The following is a 25,657-nucleotide window of genomic DNA, read 5'->3' as shown; positions in this document are numbered from 1 at the left end:
CTCAAGGAAAGGCCCCCTCCCGCCAGCCTTTTCGCCCGCCGCGCTTCTGGGCTGCCCTGCTCTAACGCCTGACTGAATAATAGAGGCAGTTGCTGCTCCGAAGGCGTCTGGTACAAACAAAGCGGGGGGTGTCGGTCCCGCAGAGCTCTTAAGAAGGGCTGCTGGACAGGAAGCGTCCTCGGCAGGTGAAGGGCATCGCCATTTGGTTCTTTTCGAAGGGGCATAAATGTCCGGCTTTCCCAAAATCTCGGCGTGCCGCAGTTGCCTCAGGAAGGACAGAAGGACCCTCTCCATCGCTCAGGGAAAGGCAGGCCGGGGCCGCCATGTTGAGTGTGTCAGCGCGCCGCTGCTCTGGTTCCTTTGGCTAGAAAGGAGCTTGCGCAGGAGACCTTCCTGTTTGATTGTGTCTCGTGTGTTCGGGGGGGTTGTGTGTGTGCTATGACACTGATATCCCGTCTTTTCCGTAGAGTGGCCTCCGAGGGAGCTTCGTCGCTGAGTGGAGGATCAGAAGTTGCTTTACCTTTGTAACTTTCAAAATAGGCCAACCCATTTGCCAGAGCAGGGACGCTGAGAGAGGGGGGAGGCATCTGCTCTTAAAGCTGCATTAAATTTGCTCCAGAGCCCCTGGTTGGGTGATGGGGGCCCAAGAGCCACGCATAAAAGCTTAGTCCTCTCCAGAGTCTTGTCAGGCCATAAATAAAAATATTTCTACGCACACGCATACCTGCTTCAAATAATAAATCATTTATTTACTCCTATTATTTGCATACTTCCCAATAAAATAGTCAATAAATAAAATAATTAGTGTAAAAGTACATATAAAACTGTAAAATCAAAGCGGATGCCAACACTGATGGCATTCTCTCATGACTGCTAAACATTTATGCTCTCAATAATTAAGTACAGTAATTATGGTCAGCAAATACCGGTTTTGGCCTGACTACTATTTTTTCTGTAAGTTTCAATGTCGTTTAATGTGTTTTTGTGTCCCCTGCCTTGTGATGCTGACATGAAAAGTGGGATAGAAACAGTTCTAATAAATAAAAGGCAACAAAGCAAAAAAACATAGCTCCTTTGCACCCCAAAGCTAAAACGCATTGGGTGGCGTCAGCGGCGTACAAATGATGCCGGCTTTCCCCGCACTAGGCCTGGGAGGGTGAGGGCCTGACGAAAGCTGTGGCGCTGAACAGCCTCGGGCCTGGGAATTCTTTAAGAGGTTTTGTTGGGAGGTGGGTGGGTTGTTACAGTTATTGACTGTAATCTTTTGAATTTCATTTCAGATGTTACAGTACTCTGATTTATGCTTGGTTATGTGTTTTTTGTTATATTTATTATTTATGACTACTGTTGTTACGTTGGAATTGTGCTTTTTCATGTTGTAAGCCGCATGGAGCATGGTTTGAACCCTAGAAAGATGGAATTAAAATAGAATTATGTATGTATGTACATAATGTCTACTGAGAAGTAAATCAAACTGAATTCAGCAGGATTCGCGCCCAAGTGGAATTAGGACTGCAGACAAAGCAACAAATCAAAACTTGCAATAATAATAATAACGATAATAATAAGACAAATAACAATCATGACAATAACATCCAGGCAGCAACAGGTTAATTCCCACCCCGGGCGGGTTAAGTTTATTCCTCCCGCAGGGCGTGGCTAATGACGCCCGTTTCGTTTTGCCCTCAGCAGGGCGCTGTGGCCTCATCTGGCGCTGCAGGCGTGGCGTCACAATCTCGCGCCGTCCTTGTCTCCTGTGTCGCAGTCCTCCTCCAGCAGACAAGATGGCGGCGCTGAGGGCGAGCGTGGCGCAGCGGGCGGCGGCGGCTCTCCTGAGGCCTGGGCCGGCCCAGGCTCCCCTCGCCGCGGGATACCACGAGAAGGTAGGGGACGGGGGCTGGCTCACTCAAGGGGGGCTTTGAGGGTCGCAGGGGAAAGGCGGGCGAGGGGGGAGGACCCAGCAGAACAGGGGTTTTGGGGGGGGTCCCTCAGAAGGTGGCGGACCCTCCTTCCTTCCCTGGAGGGTTTTGAGAGGCAGAGGCCAGGCGGCCACCTGTCAGGGTTCCTCAGCCGTCACTCCTGCATCGCAGGAGGGCGGACTCGAGGACCCTTGGAGGGCCCCTTCCGCTCTGCAGCTCCGTGATTCTATAAGGCAGCGGCTGTCATTCTGAATGGGTAGCTGGATTATGGGGGACATCACAAGGGGGTGTAAGGGAACGCTGCGCAGGTATGGGGGTCATAAGGGGTGTTGGGGGTAACCGGGGGGGTTGAAGAGGGGATGTGATAAGGATTTGGGGGACTAAGGTAGGATTGGGGATCTTTGTAGACCTGGGGCTGATACAACAAGGGTGGCTGGAAACTGAGTGGAACACCAGAAAGAGGGTGAGAAGGGAAGCCTGCATAGATTTGGGGAGGGGACAGTTTAGTGGGCTTCAAACAGAATAGATGCCTGGGAGGAGTTAATTAGTATAAATAATGAGGACACTTCATTTTTAAAAAAATAATAATAAATTGAGTGGTGACCTTTAACAAATAGCTGGTGGTCAGAGGGAGGCATGGGGAAAGGCCTCGCAGTGGGGCAGGGTAGAGGTTGCCCTTTTTTACTCTCATCCCTTTTCCATTTTGTATTATGGCTTCTAGACTGTTAGCCTGCAGGCAGGGACTGCCTTGCTCTTGTGTACAATGCTTAGTGAAATCCATGTGCTCTAGGAATGATTAATGGTAATCATAAGCTGTGGGAGTTGGTGTGATTCATGGAGGGAAGGAGGAAGGATGCAGAAGGAACAGGGCTAACATAGTCAGAGAGCTGGCATATGAAGGGTGGTATACCAAAAGGAGGCACAGAAGGAGAGGCAGGAAACGGCGCACAGTGGTGGGGGTTTGCAGACAGCTGGCTTAGAAGTGGTATTAAAGGTAAAGGGACCCCTGACCATTAGGTCCAGTTGTGACCGACTCTGGGGTTGCGGTGCTCATCTCGCTTTATTGGCTGAGGGAGCCGGCGTACAGCTTCTGGGTCATGTGGCCAGCATGACTAAGCCGCTTCTGGCAAACCAGAGCAGCACATGGAAACGCCATTTACCTTCCCACCAGAGTGGTACCTATTTATCTACTTGCACTTCTGTGCTTTCGAACTGCTAGGTTGGCAGGAGCAGGGACCGAGCAACCCATCACGGGGATTCGAACCGCCGACCTTCTGATCAGCAAGCCCTAGGCTCTGTGGTTTAACCCACAGCGCCACCCGCGTCCCTTTTAGAACTGGTATTAGTATTGGCTAGATACTGTGTACCAGTATATTCCCTGCTGGGTTCGAAGGGCCATGCTGTTTGTTTCTCCTGCCCATAATGTGGAGGAGCACTTTGACTACAAGGTTGTGTACACAGGGCATTGCAGACACTCCCCCTCCCCTTGACAGATATTTTATGAGACTGGGATAAGTTTTAGTCATTTCTTGGGGATCTCTTTAAGTTGTGCTGGACTGAGTGGCAGAAATCAAACAATTGGAAGGGTCCCTGTAAGCTGCCTTGTCCAGCCACCTGTGTGATGATGCAGAAAATCCAAAGATAGACACCCCTGATGACAAGGGCTCAGTCAAGAAATGTCTCCAGTAGGTGGCAGTCAGAGACTTTGCGACTCCATTAAATGATACGTGAATAGCCCTAATCATAGAATTGCAGAGTTGGAAGGGTCCAGGATGATTATCTCATTCAAGGATTCACCTTTGTCCCCTGAAGATGCACATCAAACCTTTGCTTTTGAATTCCAGGTTGTTGATCACTATGAGAACCCACGAAATGTTGGTTCCCTGGATAAGAATGCAAAGAATGTTGGGACTGGCCTTGTGGGAGCACCAGCCTGTGGGGACGTCATGAAGCTGCAAGTAAGTTAGTGCTGCCTTGAGGCACCAAAGGCTGTGAGACAATAAAGCCTCTTCCAATCTCTCACCCTCTATTCTCTGTGATTGTGAGCAAGAGAAGTGTCTCTTTCATTTCAATGCAATGCTTAGTCACTCTCATGAAAATGTCCTCAGGTTGAAGTAGATGAAAATGGAAAGATAACAGATGCCAGGTTCAAGACGTTTGGCTGTGGGTCAGCAATCGCTTCGAGTTCCTTGGCTACTGAATGGGTGAAGGGCAAGACGGTAAGTCTGATGCCTGTCAATATATACCTTGGCCTTGTTTTGGAAAAAAAACCTTTCATGCTGCATTACCATCTCTTAGGCTGCTTGAAGAAAGTCGTTTCCAGTCCAGGGAGGGTAGATTTTGCATGCATCATCCTAAGAGTCTAATAATGTGGAAGTCAATTGTGGAGGCCTGTAGCTGGATCAGACCAAAAGTCCTTTTAGTCCAGCATCCTGTTCTCAGTGATCAGCCAGATGATTCTGTGAAGCCTGCAGACAGGATATGATTGCAGCAGCACCCTTCCTACCAGTTTCAGAAGCATACTGCTTCCAGCAGAGGGGTAGTAAGCTGCCAATAGAAAATGAAATTGTGTCTGTGGAGCAGAGTTAGCAGCAGTTGCTATGGAAAAGTTGTAGCTTACGCACCTGTTTTGTGTTCAGAAAGTATTAGGTTCAATCCTCAGCTTCTCCAGGCAGGACTGGGAAGATGCCTTCTCTGAAAGAACCACTGCCAGTTCTTCTAAACAATACTGAACTCGATAGACCTGAAGTCTGGTAGTGCAAGACAGTAGTCCTGTGTGCCTAAGTCCATGGTATGAAATGGAAGGCTAAGTAGTAATTTTTGTATGTTTCAGGTTGATGAAGCCTTGAAGATCAAAAACACAGACATTGCTAAAGAGCTCTGCCTTCCTCCAGTAAAATTGCACTGCTCCAGTAAGTAACCTTTTTTGTCCTTTGTTACCATTGAAACTCTTTGCAGACAAGTTGTTGGAAAGAAGCACCACAAGGCCCCAAATGCAAATAGTCAATCATGAACAAGAAAGGTGGATGTAAGTGAAGTTCTTTTACAGCGATGCCTTCTATGTTGTTGGCATGTTCTTAGAGAAAGTGAAGAGCTAGAATATAAGGGCATATGCCTTTCTCTGGTGCTAAGGAGAGTTGTAATCCAACAACATCTGTACAGCTACAAGTTCTCCAACCTTGGGAAGGCTGGAAATTGGTTCTGGAGCTAGCATTGTGATAGACTGAACCAGGAAGTTCCTGTTATAGTTCCTGCCGTTAAACTCAGTGGAAGGCTGTTGAAAAGGGAGTCAGGGTTGAGACACTGAGAATAATATTGGCTTATCTTTATGGGGCTGTTGTAAAGAATGCTGAGAAGGCAAGTGAACTGATTTGTGCACAAGTGCTATGCCCATGCTAAGTCATAAACTGGCCTAAGAACACCCCTCAAAACTCAGAAATCTGGGCACATAGGAAATCTCTCCTTCACTTTAGAAATGCCTAAAGGTCACCACAAGGTGAATGTGGGGGTTTACTGCCAAGGTTGTGAATTGGCCTGCTGAGTTGCAGGAGAGAGCCAGAAGCACGGCTCTTCTCCCAGAGCCCTTGGCACTCAGGATTGAAATTATTTTGCTTATTCGACTTCCGCTGTTAAACCAGTGTAATATTTCACTTGTGTTCTTCCTCCCTTAGTGCTGGCAGAAGATGCCATCAGGGCGGCCTTAGCAGATTACAAGTTGAAGCAGGGGCCGAAGAGCAGTGAGCCAGGAAAAAATGCAAGCGTGGCCTAGAAGGAGGTGCTGCGTGTCAAAAGGCCTAGAGGCCTGTCCCGCGACAACCTTGTCATTCCAATTGTAATTTAGCAGGGCAATTACAGCAAGGAGCCAACAAATCACCTTAGTGCATTTTGGAAGCATGCACAATGTCAGGCTGCATTGGAACCACCTCAGGGCAGTCGCCTTGATCATCTTTGCTACCAGCTTTTCTGTTTTCCTTCCACATGTGGGAGGAAAGAGAAGAACCTTCTTGTGATTTCAGTGTGAGAATTTTGCTATAAGTAATCGTTCCAGCTTTCAGTGTGTAGGAGGCGATTGCCTACATGTTTGCTAGGGCATGGCCTGCTGTTGCAAGGAGCAGCCCCATCTCAGCTTTGGGCAAAGCTGCCTGGTACGAGAGAACAGTCAGGGACCTGTAACTCTCCCCACAGGAAGGGAAATTGAGCCCACTCTAGATATCTTTGGGGACTAAAGAAGGTAGAAGTTCCTCTCCTGCTGTTTCCGCAGATGAGGCAGCAAGAATCTCCCTTCCCGTTGCCAGCAGCATGTTCTTCTAGCCGGGAGGGAGGAGATTTACCCCAACAGCAGATTAAGGCAGAAACAACCATGTTCCTATCCTTATTCCCCAGTTTGGGTTTTAAAGAAAAGGATTGTGTGATCAGACAGTTTATGCACAAGTTTCAGATTTATTTTATGTACAGTGTATGCTATATAGAAATAAATAGAGATAATATATGCTGTGCTCTGGCTCAATGAATTGTGTGTTTCTTCCTAGCAAATTTCAGGCTGAATTTAGAAGAGGAATGTGTATAAATGCCTTATTTGACACAACAGTATTCAGCCAGACCACAGAGAAACAAGAGAGAAGTATCAGCCTGCTTGGGGTGGCAAGGGTGGGTGGGTGTGGAGGATACAACACAGAGTGACAGTGGGAAGAGAGAAAACAAACTGAGGGGGAGGGAAGACTGTGGTGCCTTCCTTGGCGGGAATGGCTGACTGGGACCCTGTAGGGTTAGGGAGAATACACAGTGACATTTTGCTGCCGATTGCTTTTATGGCCCTTCTAAAAATAGGGCATGTAGGCCACAGTCCTCTTGCTCCCCAGCAACCGACACTCAGGAGATTTGCTCATCATCTTTGGAAAATGCCAGCCCTGTGCTCTTTGAAACAGCCTTGAAAAGCAGTCAGCCCCATTAGAGAACAACATTGCTTAGAAGGACAAGATAGCTCAGTTTCTCAGTAAGAAAGGCAAAAAGTCCTTCACTAATGTGAGGGGTGTATTCATAGCAAAATCTGCATTTATCCCCCCCCCCCGAGGAATGGCAGGGGGGTGCTATTGCCCAGAAGAACTCAGTTGGAGTTTTCTTACACAGTCCTTAGCTTCAGGAATAGTGACAGGCCAGAACTACATTTCCAGGTTCCTTGGCTGATTTAGGAGAGGAGAGAAAAAGTCATGTTTCAGTTGGTCTGATTCTTGAAGTGTGTTTAGTAGTGGAAGGGGTTGCCTTGGGTGGCATATGATAGGGAGTGGCAATAAGAAGTCCCTGAGGGCAGCCTGCCCTGTGCTCCCAAAGCTGTCTCACAAAGACATCATCAGCATCCAGACAAGATTCAGCTGCCAGTCCAGCTTCTGTGCATGAAATGGGGGTGCCATCTTGTCCTTTGCCAAATGTCTGACGCTGCTGCTGCTGCTGCTGCAGGGCTCCCCTTATATTCTTAACCAACAGACTATATCCAGCCTGTCCCAGGGGAGCATTTCAGATTGAATCACTTCCCCTTGCTTTACACCAGGGGTAGTCAACCTTTTCATACCTACCACCCACTAATGCATCTTTTTTGATGGTAAAATTTCCTTACCGCCCACCAGCACTCGATGGAAGGAGGATTCAGCTTGTGCCATAGAACCCCCTACTGCCCACCTAGAATCCTGAAACGCCCACTAGTGGGCGGTAGGGACCAGGTTGACAATCCCTGCTTTACACACTCCAGAGAGCTGCCCAGCACCAGCAGTGAGGTGGGTCCACTCACGTGTGAATCACCGCCATTAACAGAAGACATGAAGAACAGCACTGCTGGACCAGGCCAGTGCGTGCCCATCTAGTCCAGCCTCCTATTCTCACAGTGGCCAGCCAGTGGGAAACCCGCAAGCAGGCGCTCTCCTGCATTTTCCAGCAACTGGTATTCAGAAGCATTCCTCTGATCATGGAGGCAGAGCACAGCCATCCGGGCTAGTAGCCATCCCCCCCCCATGAAATTATCCAGTCCTCTTTTAAAGCTAGCCAAGATTGTGGTTATCACTGCTTCCTGCAAGAGGGAATTCTGTAGGGAGTTGCATAACTGATGCATGAAGTACCCTCTTAAATCCCGAATCTTCTAATGCTCAGCTTCAGCGGATGCTGTACATAAATACCCTCAACAATTTTGCTTTGCATCCCTCTGTGAGTGAGAAATGCTTGCCACTTTTGCAAGGGACTTGCAAGTATTCCAGTTCATGCTGAGCAGCAGTTGCTCTCTCATTGGAGGTCTGTGGCACGTCAAATAATTTATTAGTAGCTCAGGTTTCTAACTGAAATGTCTCTACAGCTGCTCCAGCATCGTGGTTTATAACAGCAGCTGTGCACCATAAGACAGACTTGCAGGCTGTAAAACTATTCCTGTTGCCGATGTGTCGCTCCTCAAATGCAGGAAAGGGGGGTTTATATATATATATAAAAACACATCTGAAATGTTTAGATTTTAAAAGCATCTGGTTCTTGCTGGAATGTCAAGATGTCCCAAAAGGGGCAAAATCTGAAGGGCAGGGCAGCTCAGCCAGTGCTGAGCTAAAGAACAAGGCTTTTTGTGTCCAGCACAGCTCATGTCTAGCGATCGGACTCCTCTCCAGGGGTGTAGCAAATGGTGTAGTGCAGGAGCTTCCTGCGATGTCCCCCATAGCCACATCCTTATAGAGAGCCCCCAAAAGCAGGCAGCTGTTTTGATCCATCTACATATATAGCCCTCCCGAAAACAGCAGCACAAGATGCAATATTGTGTTTAATTTGCTGAATGCAAACCTTTGCAACAGCACTGTGTGTCTTGCTTAATTGTGCATTTCCCAAGTTGGGAAACAGTGCTCTTCTCTTGTCTGAAGATTCAAGCCCTTCGCCTGCCTTCTGGAGGTGGCCAGAAAAACACCTCTCAAAAAATGGCTGAGTACGAGAGGCTTGACTTCCTGGCGTTCTCTCCTGTTTTATCAGAAGCCTCTCCAAAAGGCCCACTGATAATGCTTTCCCTTAGCCCACAGAGCGGCCAAGGCACCAGAAAAACCAGCACTAGGGCCTCTCGCCTTTTGCCTTTTTGCACAAGTATGCTGGCTATTTCCTCCTTTAATCCCAGGAGAGAAATAGATTTCATGACAGCTTCCCCGCCCCCTTCCAGATGTGGCACTGAGACATGCAGGCGCTGGGGAAGAGAGGCTGGAAAGGAGTTGGGGGAAATCCAGCCTTCCATTACTATTTCAGAAACTGGAGGGAGCAAGAAGAATTGCAGATCTCACAAAGGGCGCACAGGCAATGACACGTGGCTGGTCTGCACAGTGGCAGAAGCGTCCAAAGCTTAACAGGGATCTCAAATGCAAAGAGTAATCTCCATTGAGTGGATATTGAAACATGGCCTGTATTTCATTCTGTGGGGTGTTCCAGAAATTTGCAATTTAAAAGGGAAGGTGGCAGATCATGAATTCTGTCATTTCAACTGAAAGCACCCACTTGTGTGTTCAGCTATGGTGAGTAGAAATCACCTGTAGATAACCAGGGGACATTAATTTAAAAAGGATTCTACTTTTATGCCTCTGAGTGCCATAAATGCATAATAAAAGCATGTGTGTTCAGATGGATTGCTAAAAAGAAAAAAGTGAATGCAAGTACAGTGGTACCTCGGAACCTGAACAGAATCCGTTCTGGAAGACCGTTCGACTTCTGAAACGTTCGAGTTTCAAAGTGCGGCTTCCAATTGACTGACAGCTAGGTTTTTGCATAGCGGAAGCCGCGTTGGACATTAGTTTTCCAAGGATCGTTAGAAAACTGGAGCACTTCCTGGTTTTTGGCGTTTGGGAACCAAAACGTTCAAGAACAGCCATTCAAGTTCCGAGGTACCACACTAGTAGTTTTTGTCTATTTTTAAAGGATGAATTAAAAGAAATCATTACCTGGTGTCAGGTATCTCAGGCTCATTCTTCATTTGGAGCACAGGGGAGAGGGCCTACACACACTTGCCTTGTTTAAATCCTGAAGGGTGCTACTTCCCTAATATACAACTATTTGATCATAAAGTGGGGGTGCTAGAGGCCTTCAGATTGTATGGGGATCAGATTTAGGCCACCCAAACAAAGATCACAAATGAGAAGGAATCTGGACCCCCCCCCACCCCATGAAAAGCATCTCTGCTCGCTTACAGGAGGCCTCGCTCAAGGTCATCTTCCAATGGCACTGGACACCGGTCAGGCTGGCAAAAATGAACCCCTCCCTCTCCCCCATACCTTGAAAGGGTTGTGGAAAACATGGTTCATTCATTCACGTTGAGTGAGAATGCCCCCATGTTAAAAACTTTTGGAGCAGCAAATACCCCATTATATCTATAATTACAAGCCAACCTCTTTCTCCAAATCCTGCCTTAGCCCTAATATCTTTGGACATGGAGGGGCTCCATTTTGCACGGCAGAAAACTAGCAGGCTTCTTACTGGCCACAACAAGATTAGCGATAGCTCAGCAATGCAAGAACCAGACTGAAATGCCCCTGAAGATATGGGAAAATAATATTTGGGATACAGCAACGTCTGAGCATCTCGGCAGACACAGGAGGGCAATTAAACGTGGACCCCTTTCTTGAACTGTGTTCATGACCAAAATCAAGACCTTGTTATCCCAACCACTCAATTTTCTCAGTGGAGAAGTAAAGTTAAGTAGTAGGTTTGAATACTGAATGCGTAAGCTTATGTATAAAGTCAATGCGTAGAACAAACAGCATTAAATGTACTGCTGGATAAGTGTTTAATGGTTCTTTTATTTGTTTAAAAATCAATAATAATTGCTTAAAACATTATAAGAATCATACCAGGAAAATAAACAACATTAGAGCAAAAGAACCTGAGAGGTGCATTGCTTCCTATGCCCATTGCTCCTTCCTATATGAAACTGATGGAGCGTCTCCACAAAACTGAGCCAAGTGGTCCTGCTGAGAACTAAGGGGGACTGTAGTTTGGTTTAACGGTCAAATCCTCTTCCCAGGGAGCTCTGGGAATTGTAGCTCTGAGAAGAGAACTGGGGTCTCCTCACAACTCCCAGCACCCTCAACAAACTACAGTTCCCATAATTCTTTGGGGGAAGCCATGACTGGCTAAAGGGGCATCATATTGCTGCTTGTGTAGAGTGTGGCTATGGCCCCTTCGGCTTCCCAGCCGCAGCCCACCAGATGCCTCTCGGAAGGCCACAAGCTGGACAGCAAGGAAGCAGCCCATATCCAGTGGCATTCATGGCTCCCCAGTGGCTATTCTAAGATACACTGCGGATGAACATGGAGGAACTATTATAACTTCCCATCTCAGTGGTGTCTCCCTGTTTATGGCATGCTCTCCACTATCTGCTTTTGTGGGAGATTAGCAGCCAACTTAACAAAGGCATATTCTTGCTAGTTAGCATGAGAAGGGGCCAAGTCCACAGAGCCGTATTGCAGTATTGCTGAGACCATAGAAATACAACTGGTAGACAGGCCTTTGCATGATGTCATTTCCCCTTGGAGCATACAGTACTTGCGGTTCCCCTCTCTCTTCCTTTGACCACCATTGGATGCAGACATGCCTCCACTTGCTCCGCATCCCTGAAGCTGCTTATACAGTAGATATAAGTATGTTGCCTGCATAGTTTTGACTGCTGCCATTGCTGTGAACCAATGCATGAGTATAAGTAAGTAAATCTTTTTAAACTTACTTCCCAGGTTGTTGCCTGATTCTTTGTTAAGCGGGTTAGAAGGGGGGAGCCAGCTTAGTTCATGGCTGGACTTGCTCAAAACAATATTTTACAGCCTGATTCCTATGCTTTAAATTTTGCTGCCAAAGGTGGGAGTTTGAAACTCTGTTCAAGCTGCACATGAGGGGCCTGACTCCAGCTATGGAGGCCAAGCCATTTTGGTTCATTGTGGTCATAAGAACCATCCAAGTTGGTGATCATCACTGGCTCCTGTGGGAGTGAGTTCCATGGTTCTAACTATTGCGAATTTTTGATTATTTGTATGTCGCTTTGAGTTTCCCTTTTGGGAGAGGGACAGTGGCTAATTAAAAAAAACACCCATTAATTAATAGTAAGTAACTTTGCATCAGCATCATTTTTTTAAAAACAGAAAGCACTTCTTGTGCAGTATTTTCATCACCAGCTGAGGCGCCATTTTGCTGACCCCAGAAAGTGCCTGGGGCTTTGGGGAAGGGGCCTGGCTCTGGGGCAGAGCATCTGCTTCGCTCCCACAAGGTCCTGGGTTCCATCTCTGGCACCATCTTTGGGTGGGACTGGGAGCAACCTGACCTGTAATCCCGGCAAGCTGCTGCCAGGAGAGAATACTGTAACTGTGTTAGGTGAGCCAGTGGTCTGATTTGGTCTACAGCAGCTTCCCCTGTTCCTAAGCAAACTATATGGCCAAAAAGCAGAAGATGTGGCAAAGGAAGGACCAGCTGTGCATGGGAACCACTCAAATTGCCAGTGACCAGAGATCTTCGTAAATCGCTCCCAACGCTTCTCTCACAGAATGGTTAGGGGTTTTTTCTCCCCATCTACTAATACCAGACTTCAGCTTAGCCAGAACTGGTCAGGTTTTGAAGCTTTCCCAGCTATTTACTGTCTTTAAAAAAAAAAAAAAAGATTTTGTGTTATATAGATTTAGATCTGTGGCCAATTCTTACCTATATAATTTGATTGACCCCTAAACTAGGGGTGGCTAACACCCAATTAAGGAATGTGATCAGGCTCTCCCCCTCCCAAGCAAAATTGTCTGGTCCCTGCCAGATCCTGCCAATTTTGGTGATGGCATTGAAAATATTTTGTTGTATCTACTGTATATTTTAGAATATTTTATGTGTACTATGCATTTAGACACCTTGTAATATATTATAACCAAATTCTGCCTGATGGCTCCTGAGGAGCAGGTTTCCGTATATGGTTGGTAACAATTGGATGCCATTTTGAATCAAGATGGCGGGTTGAACTTTTCAGAACTGCATTCATTTTTTGGGTTTCTTTGACCTCTCAAACAACACTGAGTATGAGGCATCCGCAGTTAAGACTTAGCTAGTTGTAGCTTTTGGGAGCTTGTGCCAGAAGCCTGTGAATGCCCTCATTTAGGGGGGGCGTTTGAGGGTAGGCCCTACACACACTCCAAGAGACATGGAGGGCGAGGGCCTGCAGCACCTGCACCATGTTGGTCTTCCTGCCAGAGAGCATGCAAAAGTACACTTGTAGCAAGTGTGCATTGGTTGGAAGAGAAGGTACAACAACTTGAGGCCTGCCTAGCCACTTTTCCAGCTACAAGACAAGATGCGGAGTTTCTTGACAGAGCTGCGTGGAATGTGCTGGAGCAGCAACACAGGTGAGGTGCCTGTAAGGAGGAGGAAGATTGCCTGTTGCAGGAGATGAACCCCTGGAGGAATGTGGCACACCAAAGTAGGACTGTCAGGAACCATGTTGTATCATTGGAGCTGCAAAAACAATTCCATGCTCTCACCTTGGACACCGATTCTGGACCAGAGGAGCTAGGACAGCAGTTGGTGACCTCAGAATACACCGAGGTGGCTGTGGAAGGTACAGTGCACAGAATGATTCCTGCCACCCTCCAGAGGAGGAAGAGATGGGAGGAGATGGACTTGGAGGAGTCGTTTTCCATTCTTGACCCTTCACATCCAAGGCTACTAATTGTGGATGAGTACGCAAATAACCCACTTGCTACCTTCCAAGGAAATGATCTCAGAGAAAGGGAATTGCAGTCTGGAGAAGGCAAGTTGAAGGAGAAGGAAGTACTCAAGCCATAAGGCTCCTGCCTTTATAACCTATCCTAATAATATCCAGATAAGCTCCAATAAGCAATAAGGGGAAATTCATTATATTGGTCCAAATACAGGGATTGGGAGAAATATGTCCAGATGAGAGGCCCTAAACTCCTACCCTGCTAGCAATCTATTTTCTGATTCTGGGCCAGAGGAGCAAGAACCGCAGTTGCAAACCTATGAATACACCGAGGTGGCTTTGGAGCATGCAGAGTTGAGAATGATCCCTGCTGCTCCTCAGAGGCGGAAGAGACAAGTGGGGTTGGTGGGTGACTCCCTACTGAGGAGGACAGAGGCTGTAGTGTGAGGAGGAAACAGGGTGTGCCAGGAGATGTCTTTTGGGTGCAAAGATTCATGAGGTGACAAGAGAAGTCGCTGAGTCTTATAAAGCCCACTGACCACAGCCCTGAAGTCTCTGCATAAGGGATGCTCTGGACCTGGCAACTCTCGTTCTAATCACTTCCCCAAGGCTAGCCCAAAGTATTTTGCTCTCTGGAGCAGAATAGGCTGTGGCACCCACCCTCCACTGCCCAGGTCAAAGCACTCAGTGTTCATGGCTGGCCAAGTTAACTTGGCACCCAATGCAGAAAAACCCACCAGGGCCCCTCCCATGGAAAGAAGGAATCAATGCAGAACATAACCACCACTTTGATCCCCATCCACAACACCCAAGTGCCTCACTCTGCTCAATGGTAGGGCTGGCCCTGCAGCCTTCAAGAGAAAAGCTATTTGAGGTGGAGGCTTGTTTGTGTCCAGTGGAATCTGATATCCGCCTCCCCTTGAATGGACGCTCTTACACAGAGACATATCACACCTATAGCAGATTAAAAAGAAAACGTTTCTAAACTTCTGTTTCAAAAGCAGTTTACCACAGAGCAGCACACAGAAAAAAACAAATAACTGAAAAATGGAACATAGATCTGCATAGGAATGTATATTTGTGTGCATGGGTAACTGAAGGTTTAAAGAAGGTGTGGAAGGAGGTGCAGGGAATATACATTGCAGTCTGCAACTTTACTTAATTAATTTGTTTAATATTCAGGTTATTTCTTAAGTAATTGGTTAGGTTTCAGTTTATAAAAATGCAGAGATAACCCCTCTGGTTTATTTCTCTGAATCTCTTTGGGCAGCTGCTGTGACTTCTGGACGAGATGGCAATGATTTCAGATATTCTGCGGTGGTTGCCCAGGGACCGAATACTGTTTTGTGAAGCCTGCCAACATTTTCCATGGAAGAGTCCAAGAGAGTAGCTTTGGTAGACGCCATTCTTAGGAATCCCTGTACTGGTCATCATTCCCCTTCCACACTTAATGCCAAAGGAGCTTTGCAAAAGGGCCCCAAACTCCGTGCAGTAAGTAGCCTTGGCCTTTCTTTACCCTGTGTGGTTTTAAGCAAAATGTTTTTCAGAACATGGCATAACCACTGAAGGGGAGAGTTGCTTTTTCCATCAGAGAGAACGGGCACTTCCAGATAAATCATTATTTCTGCCCAGGTAACTCTAGGCCCAAGGTTCCTGGTTGAGGCCCTGTAGCCCTTGACCCCCAGAGTCTTAATCAGCCAAGGACCTCTGGCCGCTCATGTTGCCTTTGCTCCCACTGGTCACGCAAAGGGATCCCGGAAGCTGTTCACCTAAAAACCACCCAATCCCTGGTGCTTGTTGAACAAGAAAGGATGAGGGGGGGCCTACCCGGGTTGTTGGGTCCTCCTGGGTTTGAATGCAAGGGGCTCCAGGGTTCTAATTCTCCACAGCACCCCAGGAGAATGGTGTGCGTGGTATTGTGTGATAGAAGACGATCGCAAGAGCACACGCCTCTTTGGTGGCTTCCAGCACCTGGTATTTGGAAGCATATTGGGAAATTTAAATGGAGGCTGGACGCAGCCAGCCAGAAAGCGGGCAGGGCAAACATCACTAATGCATTGCAGGGGGTTGGACTAGATGGCCCTTGGGGGTCCCTTCCAACTTTACAATTCCATGATCCCCACCTAGTTCCCCAAGCCCCTCCATGGCACACAGCCACAGCCCACCAGCCTGGATTGACAAATCCCTGTTCTTAAAGAGAGCATAACCATCCATGTTTTTTTGTTGGCTTTTGTTGACTTCAGAGAGGGCTTCCCTATTATCTTGTGTTCTGAGGAATGGCCACAGTCATAAATATTATCAGAACCTTTGTGAAGAAGCTTGGCGAAAATGGTCGTCCCCCAATAAAACCCTCGCTCAAATTCTTCAAGGCTTGTCACATGTAAAGATAAAGAGTTTCTTGGTCCAGCTGTAACGTTCGCTAAAAGTATTCCTCTCTTTCCTGAGCAGGCCAGAGAAGAAAACGTCTCAGAATCCCAAGTGGAAACAACAAAGCCACTCAAAAGTCCTTCACAAAAGTACAAAAGTGAGTTTTAAAACAAATTAGTTTACCTCCCCCCGAACCCTGTCAGAGCTGGTAGAAAGAGTAAAAATGTCCAGCCAACATTACTGGCATTTTAGGCAGATTTTTTGAGTTTCCCAAATATATGCTGTTTCCACAGATATTATAAATTCAAAATTATCTTAAGATCCTTTGCTGATGATACAAATGCTTCAGGGTTCAAGTGGCGTGAAAGGCCAGTTCTGGTGTGCTTCTCTCACACATGATGGATGTCCTTTCCACCCCAAAATTCTTGTAATAATATAAATGCCTGGATGTTTGTGAAACTTTAAGTATGCATGTCAATCAGCTGGGCACATCCCAGATCCGAGCCCATTCTCTTGAGCAAGGATCTTCTGTAGGATTGTTTGAGCACTGAAATTGACCACAAAGGCATCTGTGGTGTCAAAGATGGTGTCTCCCTGGCTGGTGTCAGAAGTGGCATCCATTATCAAGTCCACCTGAGGTTTCTGTGTCACGTGGATGGGAGTTAAATTTAAAACCTAACATCACGAAAAAATATCCAGGAGAGATCTGGGGAGCAGAGCTGCCCTGAAATTTCAGGACTGAATCTTGGACCAAGAACCTCTAACAAAGATTGTCAGGCCACAGGTGGACCTACTTGTAAACAGCGGCAGAGATTTTTTCTAAGAGGTGAGCTCTGCTTCCACCCATGCACCTTCGCTCCTCAAAGGGCACATATACTCAGCTTCAGATTGAATCCAGATTGTAATTTTGCCAGCCACATTTTTAAGCATCATGCATTGTTCTTTTATCAACAATTTGTTCAGCACCTGAAAAAAGGCTCCAAGTAAGAGTGAGGTGGCTTTGTGATTGACACGAAAGGCTGGCCAATCAGTTCTAAGTCCTGTGCTAAGTCCTACTTCCAAAAAAGGCGGGTGTGGTGGCTTTGTAATTGACCCAAAGGCTGGCCAATGGGCATGTTGCACAGCCTTGCTTCAAAAGGAGCGATTGGCTTCATGATTACCCAAAAGGCCAGCCAATCAGCACTGTGTAAATTCAGCTTTGGCAGAAAACCAGAATGGGCTACTGATCCCAGGGAGAGTATAGAATATGGAGCAGCCAGGCACTCACCTGGAAAGTGGGGATTGGGTAGGCAGCTACTATTATTGGGGACTGCAAAAAAAAACCTCATCCAGAACTGGGCCTGAACCACAGGTTCTACCATATCTATTCACAAAAACGTTTCAAAATAGGTTTAAACCCAACAGTGGTTTCAGTCCTATATTTGGATCTCAGTCAGCGCTCAGTGGTGGATCTCCTCCAGTCATCCTCACCAACTAAATAACACCTTGTACTTGTGTCAGAGGAGAGTGGCTAAGTCATTCAACGAAGAGACTGTTAAGGCAAACCTCAGTATGCTACTTCTAATGGGGCATCTCTAAAATGGAGGTGGGAAACGTCATCTACTGAAGGGCCTGGTGTTGCCCACAGAGTAAAAGTAAAGGCCATCACAGGTTCAGTATGATCAGCTTTTCAACACGATAGCCAACGGGTGGAAAGCCAAGCAATGGAGTCCCTGTGTCCTAGTCTCCTGAGGTGCAAGTACCATCAGGGGGTAAAGCCCCCGGCTCATCTGCCTCACTTTCTGAGATTTGTCCTGTGGAATTATCAGTCCCTGGTGATTCCTTGGGCTCTTCTGGAGATGCTGGGTGATTTTCTTCTTCCACCTGTTGATCCTTCACATCTTCACCATTGATTTCCGCATCTACCGAGTTTGGCAGGGCTGGAGTCTCAGCCTCCTCTGCTGGACCATCCTGTTCTTCTGGAGTGGCTTTCTCTTCCTTCTCAGCCTCTTCCATCATCTTTGTCCCTTCCTCCTTGACACTGGTTGCCCTGTCCTCCATTTTGGCACTCTCCCCGTTCATCGTGACAGCCTTGGCTGGGGATTTGAGGTTCTGTGCAGCAGCTAAAATATCCGCCTGCAGCTGCTTGGTGGAGTCAGCGGGCTCTTCCTGGTCGGCATCAGACAGCTTCTCTGGCACTTCGCTGAAGGCCTTGGCCCCTCCTGACTTGTCATTCTGGTCCACATACTTCTTCTTTGGAAAAGATGATGGATAGTAGGCCGAAGCCTTGTGTTTCTGCCGGACGATGACGGCGGCACACACAATGAAAAGGAAGAGGAAGACCAAGGAGCCGACCACAATGATCAAGAGCATGTACTTCTGGAAGAAGTCCACAATCCCGTCCAATATGTTGAGGGATGTTGAAGTCCCATTCACAATGAGGTCATTCAAGGTGGGGTTTGCACCTAGTGTCACGCTTGCAGGGGGTGGGATGGAGGATGCCCCCTCGCTCTCTCCGCTGCCACCGTTGTCTTCAAGCCCTGCTGTGTGTATGGATCTTGAGGCACACAAGGGCACCAGCAGCATAACAAGCCGGCAGATGTCCATCAGGATGGCCATGTCAGCGGTTGGATGTGGCTGGTTCTTTGGAAAAAACAACAAACACACAAACAAACACACACAAAGGAATGGTTATTCTTAGATGTGTCGCATGCGCAAATGAGCTAAGTCCCATTCTTGGACCTGGAGGAACTTCTTCCATGGGGGTGGGGGGCTTGCTAAAGTTAATGGTGAGCCTCTTTGCACATGCTCAGTGGGCCTCTCATCTGTCCTAATGACTTCACATATTCGACAACTAGTTCTGGGGTTAAGCTCTGGTGAATCCCTACCTCAAACTGAGATGTGGGCATAAGCAAAAATAGCCAATGAAATCCCACGAAATCGACACATTCAGTGAAGTTTCAGGCCCAGCTAGAGGTAGGGCTTCTTCCATACATACACAGTTCATGGACAAGGTATGTTATTTCTTCCCCACTCCTCTCACTCTTGTTGGCTAATGGAATTGTGGAACTGCAGAGTTGGAAGGGACCCCAAGGGACATCTAGCCCAACCCTCTGCAATGCAAAATGGCAGCAAAAGAATCCCTGACAGCTATCCTACTCTACTTATAAGCCTCCAATGAAGGGAGCCCATCACCTTCCGAGGCACTTCATTCCGCTCTTACCCTCAGGAGGTTCTTCCTAATATTTAGTCAGAAGCTCCTTTCTTCTCATTTGATCCACTGCCTTCCCCAAAGCCAAATTTAAAAGTCACTCTCCACTGCCTGGGATAGTGGTGGTCCCCCTGCAACCCTCCCCCCAAAATGAGATGCAAAATAGTTTTCCCCTCTCTCATTTTCACTAATAATCAAGGCAAACTCTTTTTCTGAATTAAAATGGAAAAGGTTTCCTTGTGGTGTCAAAGGCTAAGTTTTCTCCAAGAGAATTGCCCTCAGACGACTTGCCCACCGCCTATGACTTGGGACGAACATTGTTCCATTGCTCAATGGCAGAACACCTGCTGCACATGCGGAAGGTTCATCTCCCGGCAGCATCTCAGGGAGCAGGTGGTGGAGAGGAGCTGCCAGTCAGAGTAGAGAAGACTGGGCGAGGTGGATTAAGACCAGGGATATGGCAGTGACTCATAGCTCTGCAGAAGCCAACTCTGTATGTGTCAGCCCAGAAGAGCGGCTCAGGCAGGCAGCCTTCTCTGAAGGAGGCTATTTCTGGTCTGTCCGTACAGTCAGGCGTGATTGACCGCTCCTAATGCCATCCAGTCAAGAGTCTGAGGCAGAAGGAGATCAAAAGACCCCCCTCTCAGGAGGGGAGCATACAGTGAGAGGGGTGGGCTTTGGGCCGACAGAGATGTTTGGATGGTCTAAATTCATTTATTTCTCAACATGCAGAGTTGGGAGCTTACTGGTTTAGGAGTTCTAATAAATCTCTGAGCCTGATCAGATCCTGGCCTGAGCACACCACAGTGGTTGGTGGGTAAATTCCTGAGATTTAAGGTTTGCAATGGAAACTGTTACACAGACCGAAGAGCGCAGACTCAGGCATCCAGCCCCTGCTGATCCAACTCAAGGTTTACTTCACCAGCTGTTGGATCTGTCAGTAGATCTAGACAGATGTTTAAATGCTGCTGTTTCTGTTCTGACTCTCCAGTGACACCCCCCCAGTTTTTAATGTGGAAAACAAAGAGGGCTTCCTCCCCCCCCACTTCTCTGCCTTCTCTGGAGCTCTGCCTTCTGCCCTCAGTGCTGCACCCCAAATCCCAAGTGCCAGCCTGGCAGTCAGGAGGTGTCACTCTGCACATGTTTGGAAGCTAACATGCTCCTCCAGAATTTTCTTCTCCTCTGCTCCTTTTTCTAAGCAACATATTCAGAGTCCAGATGTTCCTGCTGAAAGGGGCTGTGCCTGATGCAAGCAGTTTCCCCTTGACTCAAATGCAACGTGCCCAGAACCTTTGCCAAGTTTGGAGACATTAACTTCCTGCAAAACTGCTAACTGAAACCCAGTGTGCAGCCTCAGCATCTGGAACAGCCAGAGGTCCCTGCATGAATCATCTGGTAATGTGTAGCCTCAAAAGAGCCCTGCAGCTGATCCGGCCCAGAGCTCATCTAGTCCAATGGAGACCAGCCCAGATGTGTCCGAGAAACTCACCAGCAGGGCATGAAGGTGGCAGACACCCGCTGTTGTGTGTCCTCAGAATCTGGCCTTCCAAGCTGCCTTGCCTCTGAACAAGGAGTTTCCATCTGGCTCACAGCTGATGACCAGTCTCTCCAAGGATGTTTCATCCAATGCAAATTACAAAGACTTTTGAAATCCGTATATGGGGATGTTTCCTTTGCAACAAATATCTAGGCTTCTCACTTCCGCTGGAAAGGAACATTCCACCCAGATGATACTTCAAGAAAAGAACTTCTCCTTTATCATCTCTCCCTCTTCTCTCCTTAGGAGCAATTTAGCCCCTGATCCACAAAATCCAGGCAGGGCACTGACACAAGGGCCCTCTGTAATTGTTTCTCTACAGCCCTTGGCATTCAGAGGTAGACTGCCTTTGGGCATGGAAGCTCTGTGGATCTATCGAGGCTAAGCTGTCAATATCCTCCCCACCATGAAACCCAATTTGAGCTCCATCCTTGCAACACTTCAGCAGGAATCCAGAACTTTTGTGCTTGCCAGAAATGCAATGCAGGGTCTCAGCTAAAGCATCCATCACAGATGACCACCCAACCTCTGCTTGGAAATCTCCAAGGAAGGAGAGTTCTTGCACCCTCCCTTGAGAACCAGGGACAGCAGGATCCCATCAAATGGATCAGCCATATCTGTGCAAGGCCTGCAGCCTCTCTCCAGTTCCCAGTGACAGGCCAAATTCCATACCCTCCAACATTTCTCTGATGGAAATAGGAACATCCCATTCCACCATGATTTCTTTACTATTTATACCCCACACATCTGACTGGGTTGCCCCAGCCACTCTGGAAAGCTTCCAACATACATAAAAACATAATAAAACATAAAAGAAAAAACCCTTCCCTATACAGGATTGCCTTCAGACGGCTCAGGGGTTGGATAACTCCATACCCTCCAACATTTCTCCAATGAAAATAGGAACGTCCTAAGGAAAAGCGTGACATTCCGGGATCAAATCAGAAATGGGAATGGCTTCCGTAAATGTGGGGGTTTCCCTGGAAAACAGGGACATTTGGAGGGTCTGAAATTCTTCAAACTCTAAATGCACACAGTCTCCCCCATCCCTCTGCCTCCTTTCTTCCTCCTCCTCCCTAGATGCATAAAATATCCCCTAAATCCCCTCTAGTTTTAAAAGCTGTGTAATCTGAGAACTGCCCCATCTCTTCTGAGCTGGAGCAAATCAACTGGCAATTAAATCAGCAGGCAAGACCTTCCTCTGGACTCTGAGCACAAACCTTCTCAGATAGCCAGCTGCATAATGCAAGCTTTTAATTCAATTTTGTTTTCATCAGGTTGTTATTCTTCAAAGGCATCCCACAATCTTAAAGCAGCTGATCTACCAAATAATAGTGTTGATTTGATTGCTACTCCTTTAACAATTCAAACATATAAATTTAATAATAATAATAATAATTTAAAAGGCAGTAATATTAAAAAAATCAAACCACCCCACATTAACATCAATAGAATATACTGCCTTTGATTCAGAAATATTAAGACAGTGCAGAGTAAGTAATGCACAAGTTAATTAAAATGACACATTAAATAGCAATGAATAGCTAATTAACTGCTTTATTTGCTTCTGTTTTGTAGCTTCAGATTCTTCTGCTTTATATTTGTCTGTGGTGTGGTGGTTTTTTTCATCTTTATGTTCCTATTTGAAGCCACTGTGGATGGTGCCTTGTGCGCCTCCTGCCAGCAGCTCCTTTGGCCAAGCTGGTGCCAAATGTATTGCTCTGCTTTCCTTTGGGCCCCATCAGCAAGTCCAAGAGGGGGGTCTTGTTGTCTGGGCAGCCCAGACCCTCCAGACACGCTGCCCAGGCCTGCACCTGGGGAAGTCACTTTGGTGCTGCTAACACAGCAAAAACAAGGACTACAGGTTGCTTCCATCGGTGGGAGAGATCACTGTCTCTCACTGGTCAGCTGGGCCTGCCTTAAGCTGGGCCGCCCCAGTCAATAAGTGCTGACCCGCCACGGTCCGCCTGCTTCAATGGGTGCTGGAGCTCAGAGAGAGAAAACGCCCTGGTGCATCTGCAGCAGCACAACCGGATGCCTTCATCTGCCCCAGCTGCAACAAAACACGTCTCTCCCATATTGATCTCTACAAGCCACAGCAGGTGCTGCAGCCTTCCAGCGGCTTGACTTCACCCCCAAAGGTGACAGATGGATGCCAACAACAATGTGGTCTTTGTACAGATATCAAATCCTCTAAAGAAGCAAAACAAACCACCACAGGAGAAATCTGAGGTCACACGCTGCTCCACTGGCACCACTAACACCACCAACTCAAGAGACTCCTGGGTTGCAATGGGGGTTGGGCCTGTCCTTCACCTGACCACAAATGGGACCAGTGCTAGATGACCCATAGGGTCCCTTCCTATACTCTGTGATTCTATGAAATCAACATTATGTGAACGCTACAATCATCACCCGCAGGACACGGCTGGCGTTCCATGGCAAGCCCAAGGCTGTCGGTGGCCGGGGGTGGCAGTAGAAGGCCACTTCCTGTGCTCCTATGTCTCTCTAGATCTGCATTATGCCACACACCCCATGGCAGGCCACCTGGGACTGGTGCCCTCAGCACCCTCCCGATAGTCGGTTGGTAACCCCTGAACAAAATACCTAGAAGGTCAGGTGGATTTGGAGTGAGGCTTACATGCAAAGCCTGCCTGATTACGCCCGTGTTCTGATTTTGCCACAGGACTCCGCAGGGCGGGGAAGGAATGGCAGAGCCATGCTGCACACATCTGAGCCTGAATCTAACTTGCTGGCCACAGGGCAGGGAACCATGGCAGGAGGAGCAGCTGTGATTTTCCTCCACTCTTGTTGCATGGATGTTTTTGGTGTGGAGGCCAAAGGGGTAGCTAAGGAAGGTGGGCTTCAGCTCAGCCCCCTCCCCCATTACCCATTTTCAGCGCTGAGAGCAGACCCCAGGACATATGAAGAGCCAGTGTGGTGTAGTGGTTGGAGGGCTGGATTACTAGAACCTGGGAGACTAGGGTTCAAATCCCCCACTCGGCCATGAAGCTCCCTGGGTGACCTTGGGTGCCAGCCACTGCCCCCAACCCCACCTACCTCACAGGGTTGTTGGGGAGATTAAACAAGGAGAGGGAGAACTATATATGCTACCTTGAGCTTCTTGGAGGAAAATGTGGGTTATAAATACAAGAAATAATAATGATTAACACCTCTGAGCATGTGCAGAATGCTCTGCATGTTTCTTCCCCCTGCAGCCCCGCCACTGCATGACCACAAACCCCCATGTGTGCCACAAATCCCAAGGAAAGCACAAACCCCAGGTTGTCTTGAGGAATCTCTGCTTCATAGCCGGGGTCTTGGGGCACAGACCTCTGGGAAGTTCTCCTGCATATGCACACACACAAAGTTCATTTCAACAGTGCAGGAGAATTTCCCAGGGAGCTGCCCCTAAATTTTGAGTTTTCCTAGGGAATAGCAGCCTCATCTTCTTCAGTGCGCAAGGCAGAAGCAAAACGGGTTCATCTAGGACAGCATTGATTACCGGGTCCTTCTGCCTCTTCACGGGAACATCAGAAGAGCCTGGCTGCTGGATCAGGCCAAGTGGGGCCCATCTAGCCCAGCCTCCTGTTCTCACTGGGCCCTACCAGATGCCTCCATGGGAAACCTGCAAGCAGGTTCCAAGCCCAAGAGCCCCGTCTCCCCTTCTGGCATTCAGAAGCATTGCTGCTTCCAGTTGTGGAGGCAGAGCAGAGTCGTCTGGCCAGCAGCCAGCGTTGGCCTCTCCTCCCCCGTGAACTTCTTCGGTCCTCTTTTAAAGACATCCAGGCTGGCGGACGCCCTGCCTCCTGTGGCAGCAAGTTCCATGGTTTAACTCTGAGCTGCATAGATTCCTTTGATCTGCCCTGAAGCTTCCAGCGTTCAGCTTCCTGGGCTGCCCCAAATTCTAGTCTTCTGAGAGAGGGAGGAATTTTCCCGCTGCCTGCTTTGTCCAGGCCACATACACTTTTATGAACTTCTATTGCATCTTCTTCGCCTTTTCTCCAAACTAAAAGCCCCCAAGGCGGCACCCTTTTCTTACAGGGGGGTTGCTCCGTCCCCCTTGAGCCACCCCCTTCCCAAGCAGGCGAGGCTTTTGTGGGGCCCCATCCTGCCCGCCCCAAAAGGCTGAGCAGCAGTTGCAAGCCTGCCAGAAGTCAGCGGGAGTTGAGAAAAGATGGGGTGGCGATGGGCCCCCCAGGTTTAGGGCGAGGGTGGGGAGTTGCGGGCATTTACTCACGGGAGAGGAAACTTGGCCGTCTTCTGCTGGCCCCCTGGCCGCCTGCTCTGCTGCTGAGCGAGCCCCTTCCTCCTCCGAGCTTGGCCGCTTCTGTGCCTGGCCAGCTTTTTTGCATTAAGTCTGGTTTCATGTGGGGACAGGGAGGGAGGGAGGGAGGGAAGGAAGGGGAGGGCAGCCCCCCACATGCGGCTCTCCTTTCCCTCCCCCTTTCTCCCGCAGGCAGCCGCCCTCCAAGCTGGGAGGGAAGGAGAGGGAAAGAGGCTGGATAAAGTTTTGCTCCGTCTGCGCATCCCTCCGAGGGGAAAGCTCCCAGCAAGGCGAGGGCCGGGGGGGGGGTGTTTATCAAGGCAAGCAGCTGAGGAGTTAGGAAGTGGGGGGTGATGGTTGGTGGGATTAAAATCATCTCCCCAGAGAACATTCTTCCCAGAGGTGACATGATAAAATGACGCGTGCATGGAGAAAGACGACAGAGAAAAGTCTTCCTCTCTCAGACCCCGGGGACATCCCATAAAGCTTGAATGCTGTCAGATTCAGGACAGAGAAGAGGAAGGGCTTTTTCGTGTAGCACACCGTGGAACTCACTCCCACAGGAGACAGTGATGGCCATCAACTGGAATGGCTCTTTTAGAGGACGGGGCGGGGGGTGGATCACAGAGGATAAGGCTACTAGTCAAAATGGCTGTGCTCTCCTTCTGCAGTCGAGGCAGCAAGGCTTCTGAATCCCACT

General features: G+C 48.2%; 2 protein-coding genes across 3 annotated transcripts; one reads left to right on the top strand and one right to left on the bottom strand.

Moving 5' to 3' along the window:
- The first annotated feature begins 1,727 nt into the window (after window positions 1-1,727).
- On the top strand, window positions 1,728-6,426 carry ISCU (iron-sulfur cluster assembly enzyme). Its single transcript, XM_053361078.1, has 5 exons — window positions 1,728-1,883; window positions 3,764-3,877; window positions 4,028-4,138; window positions 4,753-4,831; window positions 5,591-6,426. The coding sequence occupies exons 1-5, from the start codon at window positions 1,785-1,787 to the stop codon at window positions 5,686-5,688; spliced, it is 501 nt and encodes a 166-aa protein (XP_053217053.1). The 5' UTR covers window positions 1,728-1,784; the 3' UTR covers window positions 5,689-6,426.
- An 8,157-nt stretch (window positions 6,427-14,583) lies between these two features.
- TMEM119 (transmembrane protein 119) lies at window positions 14,584-25,200 on the bottom strand. 2 transcript variants are annotated; one of them, XM_053361076.1, is made up of 2 exons: window positions 24,931-25,200; window positions 14,584-18,585 (listed from the first exon to the last, which is right to left on the bottom strand). In XM_053361076.1, the coding sequence occupies exon 2, from the start codon at window positions 18,559-18,561 to the stop codon at window positions 17,683-17,685; it is 879 nt and encodes a 292-aa protein (XP_053217051.1). In that variant the 5' UTR covers window positions 18,562-18,585; window positions 24,931-25,200; the 3' UTR covers window positions 14,584-17,682. The 2 variants fall into 2 exon arrangements, with proteins under 2 accessions (XP_053217051.1, XP_053217052.1); XM_053361077.1 differs by lacking the exon at window positions 24,931-25,200 and adding an exon at window positions 20,643-20,846.
- Between the last annotated feature and the right edge of the window lie 457 nt (window positions 25,201-25,657).

Source organism: Podarcis raffonei, chromosome 13 (assembly GCF_027172205.1).
Source record: "Podarcis raffonei isolate rPodRaf1 chromosome 13, rPodRaf1.pri, whole genome shotgun sequence".
In the NCBI taxonomy this organism is placed as follows: domain Eukaryota; kingdom Metazoa; phylum Chordata; class Lepidosauria; order Squamata; family Lacertidae; genus Podarcis; species Podarcis raffonei.
The sequence above is the reverse complement of the archived record's forward strand: the minus strand, read 5'-3'. Positions and strand labels throughout refer to the sequence as shown.